The sequence below is a fragment of the Chlorocebus sabaeus genome, chromosome 21 (assembly GCF_047675955.1).
Source record: "Chlorocebus sabaeus isolate Y175 chromosome 21, mChlSab1.0.hap1, whole genome shotgun sequence".
In the NCBI taxonomy this organism is placed as follows: domain Eukaryota; kingdom Metazoa; phylum Chordata; class Mammalia; order Primates; family Cercopithecidae; genus Chlorocebus; species Chlorocebus sabaeus.
This window is the reverse complement of record NC_132924.1, coordinates 90,170,051-90,182,001: the sequence shown is the minus strand read 5'-3', so window position 1 is coordinate 90,182,001 and position 11,951 is coordinate 90,170,051. Positions and strand designations below refer to the sequence as shown.

The window sequence follows — 11,951 nt, the reverse complement described above, 5'->3', positions numbered from 1 at the left end:
CGAGGAGCCCTCCTCTTCCCGAGTCGTGGGTGGCGCGGTGCTTGTTTCCCTCCCCTCCCTTTCCGGACCCAAACGGGGATGTATCTGGGTCAGCCTGGGAGGGGCTAGACCTGCCAGGGACCAGCGTGGGGGAAGGGGGTGGCGATGACAGCATCTTTCAGGTTTTTGGCGTCTCTGAGCTTCGCCTCGTCCAGCCTCTCACCCCGCTAGTGGCCGGCGAGGGCTGACGCTCTGGCCAGCCCAGGCCCGAGGGTGGGCGGGAGAGAGAGAGCGCCCGTCCTTCCGATCTGGGCGGCACCCCCTCCCCCACGCCCTGCGAACAATTCGCCTCCCACACACACACACAGGCGCACACTCTATTCCCCAGAGCACGCTCCTCGGGCGGGCAGTGAGTCCCTCCACCCCAGGAAAAGAGCAATGGAACAGTTCACGGCCGCCACGAGTTCCTGGTCTTCCTTCCTTTCCGGTGATAAACGGCGCTGCTACAAGCCAGCTACTGCTCAAAATGCTCCACCCGCGGGCCCGAGCCCCTCTCTCTTGGCTGGGCGGGGGCCCAGGTCCAGGACCGAGGGTCCCTTAACCTCCACAAGGCGCACAGGCTGAGCGCCCGGGCGGTGGGAGGTGCAAGGGCGCACACCCCCGACGAACGCCTGGCTGCCTCGGTTCCTCTCTAGGTGATCTTTTGCGCTCCGCAGCTCCGCAGAGGAGCTGGATGTGCGTAAAAACTGCATCTTTCCTGGGTACTTTGGCAGATGCTGCTGGGTTAGGTCCCGAGGGTCATGTACCCTCCAAGTTCCCCTCCCTATGGGCTCTGTATATAAGCCCAGCACCAAGGAATAAAAGCCAACAGGTCATTTCGCTGAGGCCTGGCCCCTCCCTAATCTTGCCCTGCATAGACGCGGCAGCTCCAAATTTACAAGTGCTAGCTCTTCATCCCAGCGTCAGGGAGAGAAGCGAAGCAATGAGTTGAGAATCATCTCTGGATTCTTGTATCCCATGCATAGTAATCTCCTTATCCCCCAGCCCCCTTCCTCGTTGCCCCACATTGCACGCTCAGGGACTTGTTTGCCAGCGGATGGCCTGGGCAATCCGGACCGCGCGCTCCTACAGCCCACGGATGCTCTTTGCCCCAGCTTCCCTAAAGGTGCCTGTATTCGCGTGTGCTCGTAACCATGCAGCGGTGTTCCCCCTTCCCCGCCTCACCTCATCCCCAGACATCTCTTGCCATCATTTCATGCACCCTTGTCTAAAACCCCGCGCTTCTCCCCACCCCCGCCAGGCGCAGCACCCCCTCCCTCGGCTGCGCCCGGAGGGGAGCAGAGCGGACAGGGGCGCGCGGGAGGCGCGCAGAGCTTTCGGGCTGCAGGCGCTCGCCGCGCCTAGGGAATTGGGCTGTGGGCGAGGCGGCCCCGGCTGGCCTTTATCGCTCGCCGGGCCCATCGTTTGAAACTTTATCAGCGAGTCTCGCCACTCGTCGCAGACGCGAGCGGGGGGCGGGGGCGCGGCGAGGCGCCGGCGGCCGTGACGAGGCGCTCCCGGAGCTGAGCGCTTCTGCTCTGGGCACGCATGGCGCCCGCACACGGAGTCTGACCTGATGCAGACGCAAGGGGGTTAATATGAACGCCCCTCTCGGTGGAATCTGGCTCTGGCTCCCTCTGCTCTTGACCTGGCTCACCCCCGAGGTCAACTCTTCATGGTGGTAAGTACACGCGCGCGACCGCGGGGGGATTTTGGAGATCGGAGTGGGGACCTCATTGGCCACATAGACCCTTCCTGGCTGCGTTTCCCCGCGGCCGCAGCGGTCTCGGATTCTGGCCCGAACCCTGGCTACTGCCCTCTTATCGCCCCATGGTGAACCCCTTCTCTTTTCCCGGAAGATCATTTCAGCTTTGACAACTCCATAAAACCACATTCCCCCACCAAATGAGAGTTCCGATGTTTGGTTTATTTGGATCCAGCTGAGCGACAGCAAAATCAGCCAATTTCTTATCCTGTTGAGAGACGTGCTAGCCCGGTCTCCAGCTCTAGCACAGATATGTGTGTGTGTGTGTGTGTGTGTGTGTGTGTGTGTGTGTAAATTCACCTTGAAAACTACAACCGCCTCCCCCGCCCCACCCCCCTCCCAAAACTGCCTCAAGGTAAATCGACGGGCCAATTCAGGCAGTCAGGAGTTGTAGAACCCAAAGCCTGTGATTTTGTATTATTTCCCGTCCTTCCACATTCCAGGTTCACCCCAGTGGGGCGGAAGAACATTTTGCTGCCTCCAGGTAGAGACTATGGCTTTAATGCAAAGCTACAACCCCGGGTCTGTCTCTAAGATGTTACCCTGTTCACAACCGTCCCCGCAAAGAGTAACTTTGCTGCTTTCCTTTGTACTTTGGTCTGCAATTTATTTATTTTTGCATAGTGATGGAATGTTGAACCATAACAGGTCGCTAAAAGTTCCAAAGGCAGATTCCCTCCCCATCTAGAAACTGTTCTTCATCTGCCGACTTTCTGGTCTTGGAAAGAGATAGAGTTGATAGCCCTGTAATTTCCTTGCACCTAAAAGTTTCAGAACAGATATTAAAATATTGATTCAGAGAGACCCGTTATTGTGGGCTAATTTTTAAAGAATCTGGTAAGGGGTCTCAGCTCAATTACAGACTAGAGCAGGGAAATGTTTAGGAAGACACTGGAGCTCTTCAAAGGAGCAAGGCAATGCGCTGATGGGAAGAGGGGTTCAATTCCTTCCTAAGCCGGCTTTGAACAGGGAGGCGTTTAGCCTTGACATTGCTGACACAGGATCAAAGATTGATTTATCAGACTGACCATTTTTCAATAAAATGACTATTTCTGTTTCCATGGGTGTATAAACATTATTTATTGCTCCGGCTTTTTGTCACATTGTCTCTCAGCTGTCACTTAAATATATTTTTTGGAAGTCACAGCTGTAACGATTTTATGATCATATAAAATAATGAAAATACAAGAAAAAGACATTCTCCTTGTTTGATCGCTTCAAAAGACACCTATGGCAGCTTGGGTTATATAAAAGGTACCTTTCTAAACATTTCACGACTAATAGAGAACATCTGGGTAGAGATGATGATGTAATTTTTTGTTAAAGTTTCTTTTCAAAAAGTACTTTATGGAGCTATAACACTGTTTGATTCTTCCAAACATTTAGTGTCCTTAATAACAATAGAAAGAATTTTTTCCAAAGGAGCTTTATAAAAGCCAAAAAGAGCTACAAAATGGAAATATTTAAAAGGCTCTTCAGTAAGGAAAGAACAGCCTGTCTGTGAGGAGAGTGTAACATCAGATACCAGCAGGTGTTGATTAGACAGATACAGACAGTTCTTAAGACATTCTGTCAAATAAATGGGAACGAAGAGCTTCTAAGGTCAGCTTCCCCCAAAGCCAAGTCCAGACACATTGTGTCACTGAGATCTGAACCTTTTTGAGAAAAGTCTTCCACACATTCCCCCTAAGACACATTGCTTCTTACCCATCATTCATTTCCCCAGATGCCGACCTTGCCTCTGTCCCCCCGGCCAGAGCATCATCTGGTGGACCTAGCTTCATGTCCAACAGAAGTCATCACAGCATTTTGGGGATGACTTCCGCAAGATCACTCACTATGCCTGCCTGCCTTGGCTGTTTCTCCACTACATTAAAAAGTAAAAACCCTTGCTTTCTAATATCACCAGAAGGATAAGGAATTCATATTTGAAAAGTGCTTTGAACTCCTTATTCTCCCAGGAACACCGAGTCAGGCCTCTCTGTTCACGTTGCCCTCACCTCTGTGTTGGTTTGTCCTTTATAGGTACATGAGAGCTACAGGTGGCTCCTCCAGGGTGATGTGCGATAATGTGCCAGGCCTGGTGAGCAGCCAGCGGCAGCTGTGTCACCGACATCCAGATGTGATGCGTGCCATTAGCCAGGGCGTGGCCGAGTGGACAGCGGAATGCCAGCACCAGTTCCGCCAGCACCGCTGGAATTGCAACACCCTGGACAGGGATCACAGCCTCTTTGGCAGGGTCCTACTCCGAAGTAAGTCCCCTGCCTTCACCCAGCCCTATAGCTCTCTACTCATGCACAGCTCCCTCACCCTGTCTTCAGAGACCCTGCTTATCTTCTATTGCATTTTCTTCCATCAGAAGTTTGTTCTGTTGGGCGTCATTGTCCCTGTTTTATAGGTGAGGACTAGAGAAATCAAGGAACATGTCTAGAGGCTTACAAGAGGTGAATTAAAAGGAAGAAGTAGAACCCCAGGTTGTTGTCTTTTCACTCTTTGCTCTGTCCATCACTTCAAAACAGCACATCCTCCAGGTTCAGATTTTGTCTGTAGGAGACGAGAGAAGGAGCCACAAGTCTCTTTTGACTTGTTCCTTGTCTTTCTTCAGAAGAATTTGAGCAGATCATCAGGATAGAATCTTCAGATCTTTTCTCAGCAAAAGATGATCAGCATTGCAAAAACACCGTGTAAGTGTTATTAAGAAGCAGAGACAAATGTCTACTCACCACTTTTCACCTTCCATTCAGCTACTCAGCCTTGAGTCACTCTGTGACTAAATTCAACATTTTTCCTTCCAACAGATTGTAAATTCTTTAAGAGCAGAAACTAACCTATATTCCCTGTACCTTGCTTGGTGCCTTGTGTATTGCGGGCCCTGTCCATTCATTATGATGAATGAGTGGATAAACTTGTAGTGGGTACTTATTATTTTCCAGTTGCATTTTAAGCAATAAGGATAGCTATGGGGGATAGAGGTGGGAAACATGAATCCATAGAGGTTTTTTCTTCCTTAACAGGAACCTTAAACATGTTCTAATGATGTAGCAAACTTCTTAAAAGTTCTGAATATGGAAAGTAGCTCACTAGCTAATGCACAGTTAAAGAAAATTAATTGAAAATCATATTTTATTTTCAAATAATGCCCATCTGCTAACCTGGCATTATTAGCATTCTCCAAGAACTACCACAGCCCATTTGCTATTAGAAAATCTGACTGATAACACAGCAGTTTATGTGCAAACCCCCAAAATAGGAAACTTTATACTTGTTTTTTGCCTACCTCCCCCAATTCCTAAGAAAATCATCCGGACTGTGCACTTGGTAATGCTTAACAGAGGGTGTTTCTATCATGTAATCATCACAGCCCTAGGGTTTTATGAGGCCAAATGCATAACTGAATGTCTCTAAAATCCCCCAAGGGCGTAGTACTCTCATTCTTAGAGTATCCCTAAAGTTAATTTACTGCGATATTCTGCAATTTTATTCTCTAGTTTAAGAACTATATTCTTCTGCATTCCTTTTGGAGTTTCGATATGACATCGCAAATTTTTGAAAGGTTAATAATAAATTTCAGCTTCATGGAATTTTAAGACTTCACCTAGATTATCTCACAGTGAATCAATTAAAGAAAGTGGACCTTGTCAAAGAGAGTTTGCAAATATCTAGAACGAGTAATCTTTGGATAGATTATGCATGGCCCTCAGTGTTTAAAATGTATCAGGATTTTTTTTCAAAGTGCTTACAACCACTTTGCAATGATTTCAAATTAGATATGCATCTCATTTATAATATGATCATCTCTGGATGTATTAAGGTGTCTACATATTTAAATAAAACCTTTAGATCACATATCAAAGGAAGCAATATTGACCAGTGATCCTAAAGAAAATATATCCATCAAAGCTGGGGATTCATTCATAAAATACTGTAACTTAATCCTGACACTATTAGTTTCTTCAGAGCTGTAGAATTGCTGAGAGGAAGGAGGTTAGAACTAGAGGCAACAGCCAGGCTCACTCCTGTAATCCCAACACTTTGGGAGACCGAGGTAGGCAGATCACTTGAGGCCAGGAGTTCGAGATCAGCCTGACCAACATGGTGAAACCCATGGGTGTGGTGGTACATGCCCTTAATCCCAGCTACTTGGGAGGCTGAGGCATGAAAATCACTTAACCTGGGAGGAGGAGGTTGCAGTGAGACAATATCTTGCTGCTGCATTCCAGCCTGGGTGACAGGACTGGAGGAAACAGAACTAGTTTAACTTAGTCTAGGCCTCAGGTAAATAAGAGATTCTAACTCATACTTCCGTCAGATTTTTTCTCAGATGAAGCAGGATACTTTGCCAAAGTACTCAGAACTTAAACCACTCATGCTACACAATTTCTTTCCATTCATCACAGAAGGCCAGGTTCCCTCTCAAACATTTATGCAAACTATTATGACTGTCAGTGATGATTTTGTGTTGGTTATGGGAGGGCTGAATTTGGCCGAAAGCAGCTCATCTTGGAAATAATCAAGAAATTCCAATGAAGCTATCCAAAGATTTCTACAATTAGTTGCTTAGAGAGAAAGTTACATCTTAGAGTTGTGGACACCTAAATATGCTCATAGATGAATAGGAAAGGCAACGGGCAAGCCATTTATAAGAAGAACATAAAATTACCAAAATGTCCCATGGTCATAGAGAAATGGAGAAAATTTGCCTGTTTGGCTTTAGAGAGTCAGAGTAAGACAGAACAATTTTTAGAAACATTTGTAATTTACTCATTCAACAGACAGTTACCAGTCACAGGCAGAGAAACAAGGACAGAACTAGCAAATCTAAAAATATTCCTGCAAGAATGCACCTCCAAAATTCTAGAATTAGCCTTAGAAAACACAAAGGTAATTAGGTCTCATCCTTATAAATATTTTTTTATAAAGCAAATACTTTAAAGAGAGTCAAACAACCCAGAACCTTCAAGAAACCCTAGCTTCTAGAGTTTTGCCTTCCTAGGTAACAATCCCTCTACCCCAAATAAAAACTGTGCCTATGTACTTAACAGACATTGCTTGATTTATCTCCATACAAAAATTAGAGAAACTTCAATAGCAACACATTGGGAAATGTAGATGTCACCACTTAGATTTGGATTTTGTTTCATTTTGTGATAGCTTTAAAAAGAATCTTTCTAAGAAGAGGCCCAAGATCAAAATTTGTTTTGTTACAAAGCCAGCTCTTGAAATGTGCTACTACTTCACACATAACATTTTAGTGATTCATCTAAACACTTAACTGAAAACATCTTCGGGCTATATCTACATGGTACCAAACCATCTGGAGGTAAAATGAAAAACCAGTCAATGTGCTAAATTTTTAATTTAAATAAAGGAACATCTAGCTATTTAGTAATGTGTTTCAATAATAAATGACAAATATTTAGAAAAGTCATATTTTTGCTTTGGAAATTATTTCTGAAATGAAGCAGATTGTGATTTGTTTTCTTTCAGTCAACAAGTTAATGTGATTGTTTCCAAGTTATACCAGGATGAATTCTGCACCTAGACAATTTATTTCTCTTGTTGCTTTCAAAGTACTGTCTGGTTACCTGATATACTATCATCCCCATCTTCCATGCCTTTCCCGTAACAGACCACGTCATAAAATGTCTCTTCTTTCTCCTTAAAAAAAAAGACTAGTGCTACATACTTAAGCTTTTGGGAATTTCCTCCTCTATGTGATCTCTCTAAACATGGGCACTGGCTTCTAAATCCCAAATGAAGCTTTAGAAGATAAATGGGGTAACTATGGAAAAGGTACTTTCCTAAACTGTAAAATGGATATAATAAAAGTTTTATTTATCTGAAAGCCACTACCTGAGATTAAGTCATATTAGCATGTATTAGTCACCTTCTTTTACAAAACATCTCAATTCCACTTAGAATATCTGTGATCTATATAGTATAAGCTGGGACTCTTTAAAATAGCTCTCATAACCATCATATTTCCTCTGGGGAGGACTACCTGCTACCTATGGCGAATAGTCATGTAATTGATTTTACCGAACTACAGGGCATGATTGATTCCTTTTTTGATGGTTAGAGGTTTGGGGGGTAAATATTTTCTGAAGGCTGAGGTAAGTGCCATTTAATATGGTGTAGATATGTTTTCCTGATTTTTAATAATGAGACTAGCAGAGCAAATATTGCAAGGGACGTATAATAAATTTTAACACTGAATGACAAACGGAAACAAGCAGGGCTTCAATGCGAAAAGGTGGTTTGCTCTCCCAGCTGTGTGGTTCAAAAAGTCACACTCCTCTTGACATATTGAATCACCGAATGGTTCTCTGTTTTCTGCCTTGCATTGGCATTAGGTTGTCCAGCTTCTATTTTGATTGTTAATATATTTGCTGCAGCAACCATTAATAAAAGGGCATGCTAATAACAATGAAATACAGCTCCACTTGAAAAATGAGGTGCACACGGACCCTAAAGAGCCTTATATCTGTCACTATACCACAACACCGTGTTATGAGTTACTACAGATTATTAAAATAATTTAATGTAGTTATTGCACTGAAATATGTACCTTTCAGCCTGTAAGTGAAAGTAGCCTGTGCTCTAATAAAGAACAATTCTAAGAAAGCACCCCAAAGGGTTCTTGCCCAAGTCTAATTATAGGCGGTAAATTTGTTTCCTTCCAGAAAAACCAAAGAAAAACTTTTCACTGTCTTATACCCAATACCAGTGATTAGTGCAGGTGTTCCAGAAGAAAGTAAATTCACCTTAATAGTTAGACATATAGTATGTAACTCAAGGATATTGCATATTGCCTTCAGCAATCTCTCAATTACTTATGAAAGTCAATGCCAAGCCAAAGCTCTCCCGTGTTAATGCAAGGGGCTGGTTACTGCCAGAATTCTCTTCCCACCTTAGTCCCTAGATTTCTTTGAATTCAGTATTTCATTCTCAATAATTTAAATGCATATGAGTATCTTCAGGAAGTCCTGGAGGTTTGGAAGGATTTTTTGAGGAAAGCTGTGGTGCCATGAGTTCCCAACTATATTGTGGAATGATAGAATTGTAGCATTCAGACTGTAAAGTAAAGAAAAAGGCCTAGAGATGCTATGCTCCTCTCTTCTAGGACATCTGGGGCTCTCTGTTGAAACAGGGCAAGCCTGTGTTTGAGACTAATGTGAAACCAGGAGCTGGGCAAGGCCATCTTTTTCTTTGATACTCCTTATTTAAGAAGAGCTGCCATATAAATATCTAAATTGGCAAAAACCTATATTAGATGGAGATGATTCCATCTAATAGATGAAAGAGCCTGGGCTCTGGAAAAGAACCCTTCAAGAATATCAGTACCTTGTTGTCTAGTGGCAAAGGTTGTCTGAAACAGAGCAAGTATTAAACAATTATCATATGAAAGTTATTCAGAAATAGTGCTACCGGACCACTTTTAAGAAAAGCATTTTTGTTTCAGGTAGTCGGGAATCTGCCTTTGTTTATGCCATCTCCTCAGCTGGAGTTGTATTTGCCATCACCAGGGCCTGTAGCCAAGGAGAAGTAAAATCCTGTTCCTGTGATCCAAAGAAGATGGGAAGCGCCAAGGACAGCAAGGGCATTTTTGATTGGGGTGGCTGCAGTGATAACATTGACTATGGGATCAAATTTGCCCGCGCATTCGTGGATGCCAAGGAAAGGAAAGGAAAGGATGCCAGAGCCCTGATGAATCTTCATAACAACAGAGCTGGCAGGAAGGTATGGAAATGCAACGGTGTTCATTTTGTAGGCTGCATGGCTTTATAAACCACTTAGGCAGAGCTTATCTTAAACTTTCCTAGAATTGATAAAATGCTGTGTAGTCACAACTTCCTACTATCCGCTAGCCATTTGCTGTTTGTTCTGAAGAATACCAACAACTAGGTTGAAATATTCCCACCCACACTCCACCTTCCTTCCTACAGCTAGTTGAAGGAGTCCACCCATTGCGTTTGGCATTGTGTTCATTCAAGTCTTTTATGGTCCCTCTGGACACTAATCATTTAAGCAGAAGATACGATCTGTGGGTTAGGATAGTGCTTCATCCCACATAGCAACGGTACATTGAATGCTTATATCTAAGGGATGTAAGACCCAGAGCATCTTTTCTTACATGTATCATGAAAACAACTCACCAAGCATGATTCGTTGGCTTCTTCTAGATTTAGGGATGCCCTCTTTTGGAACCTGACCCAAGTCTCACTCATAAAAGCCCCACCTTGTTGTTTCTGGTGCTGGATAAGTGAGTGGACCAGGGGAAGACATGATCCCCAAAGGGTATTCTCTCCCCTTCTCCTCTAGACCTGATTAACTTCCTGGGCCCCAGTCAGTGTTCCCCCTCTAACCACCATTTGTTAAATGAGGAAACTGAGGCCCTCAAAGTACTCAAGGTCACAAGGAAGTTAGTAGAAAGGACTAGAAAGTCAGGTTTCAACACCTAGTCCAGGGGTGCTTTACCCTAGGATTAAACCATTTCAATGCCAATGTTCCAACCCATTGATGACCCATGTCTTTTGGTATGGTGGTATGACCAGAATAACTACAGAATGTAATGCTGTACTTGATACTTTTGTGTGGAAAGCATTAACTGGCTGGGTGAATCAAATATGTGTTCAGAACTATTCTAGAATAATCTAATTGCCAATAGGAAGAGATAACCATAATTTGTCTTTTATCACCACAACATAAAAATGTGTTTGATATTAATATATAAAGAAAAATCAGCATAAAATTGAACGGTCCCTGGGGGGGCTTTAATATGAAAAATAATCGAAAAGAATGGATGAAAACCCCTTTACTAGGCTCCTGGAGAGAACAAATCTCATTCAAAGGAAGTTGGAAGGAAAGAACTCTTGCTTAGCACATGGTATAACATGAGTGTGACCTGAACTGTTTACAAATAGTACCTTTCTTGAACTTTAAAAATCAACATTCCTAATTTTCATGAATTTATGAACTTACAGTCACTACTGCCAAGAAAATAGACTATGGTTTTGCAATCCTACAACTATTGGTAATTACCATTTGTGCAATGATTTGGATAAAAAAATTTACACTGACCTTTGTCCTAACATTGATAGTGCATGTATAAGTTATAAAGTGTGGTGTCTTTGATAGGAGTGTGCTGCTTAATCATTCAAACAGGGTATATGGTTAGATTTCTCTACTTGGAAAGATAAAAGCATATGGTCAGATATTGTATCCAAAAGAACATTGACTTATCAAAATAAATGTTAATTTCACTAAATAGGTCATTAGATATTGAATGTTTCAACTCTTCAAGACAATAGATCATACCTATTATATTTTAGGCCCTGAATAAACACAACTTTTAATGTAAATCACATGATTCTTCACCATGTAGAGGTGAACAGCTGTCAGGCCTCAGATATTCTCCTGCCTGCTCTGCAAAACTTAGGAGGCTACTTTTGATTGGAATAAAAGTGCACACGCTGACTTTTTAAAATGTGGCTTTAATTAATGGTGGGTGGGCAGACTTTTTCAAGGAGATGCATGATGTCAGTGAATATGAACTTTAATGAGAGTAAATGTATTGAGATAAACATGCGTCTCTAATTCTCTTCTTGCGGTCATTAGACCCCCAGTCTCTACTCCCCCTTCGTACTAGCAGAAGGTCTGTGGAATCAAAATGAGAACAGGCTGGGCTTGTGTTTGAAGGCAGGCCTCCTGAGCTAAGCCTCCAACTGGCTTGGCTCTAGGGTCTAGAAAGCCCCCACCTCCCAGAGCTGACGGTAACATCAGTCCACTTTGTTTCTTCTTCTCTGGGCTTTTCAGTATTTTCCAAATTGGCCAATATGAACATCTACTTTTTAAACTGGGAGAGGTAGGGGAGAGCAATATATTTTACTTTTAAAACACCATCGATTCTGAGATTGTTCTGTTTAGCTAATGTTAAAAGTCAGAATTCATCACTGCCATTCACCACGGGCCTTAATTTTTCCCCAATATTTGAACAATTTATTTATTATAGCAGTTGGTTAGAGCACCCTCATGTGTCTCTGTACTGTAATATCATTTTAGATCCTCTGTGCTGTATCATTTATTTTAATCACAGTTTCAGCAGAATTTATAATGATTTTTTTTCTTCCATGTTTACTTGAATGCTCATCCTTGATTTAGTCTAGTT

At 43.1% G+C, this 11,951-nt stretch overlaps 1 protein-coding gene across 1 annotated transcript in view; it reads left to right on the top strand.

The window, feature by feature from the left end:
• Positions 1–1,312: 1,312 nt before the first annotated feature.
• The window catches only part of WNT2 (Wnt family member 2), a 48,454-nt gene continuing 37,815 nt past the window's right edge, over positions 1,313–11,951 (top strand). Inside the window, exons 1-3 of the mRNA XM_007982691.3 lie at positions 1,313–1,699; positions 3,809–4,035; positions 9,246–9,523. Of these exons, the coding sequence (XP_007980882.1) occupies positions 1,617–1,699; positions 3,809–4,035; positions 9,246–9,523 (588 nt within the window). The 5' untranslated portion in view covers positions 1,313–1,616. The remainder of the gene's footprint in view (positions 1,700–3,808; positions 4,036–9,245; positions 9,524–11,951) is intronic.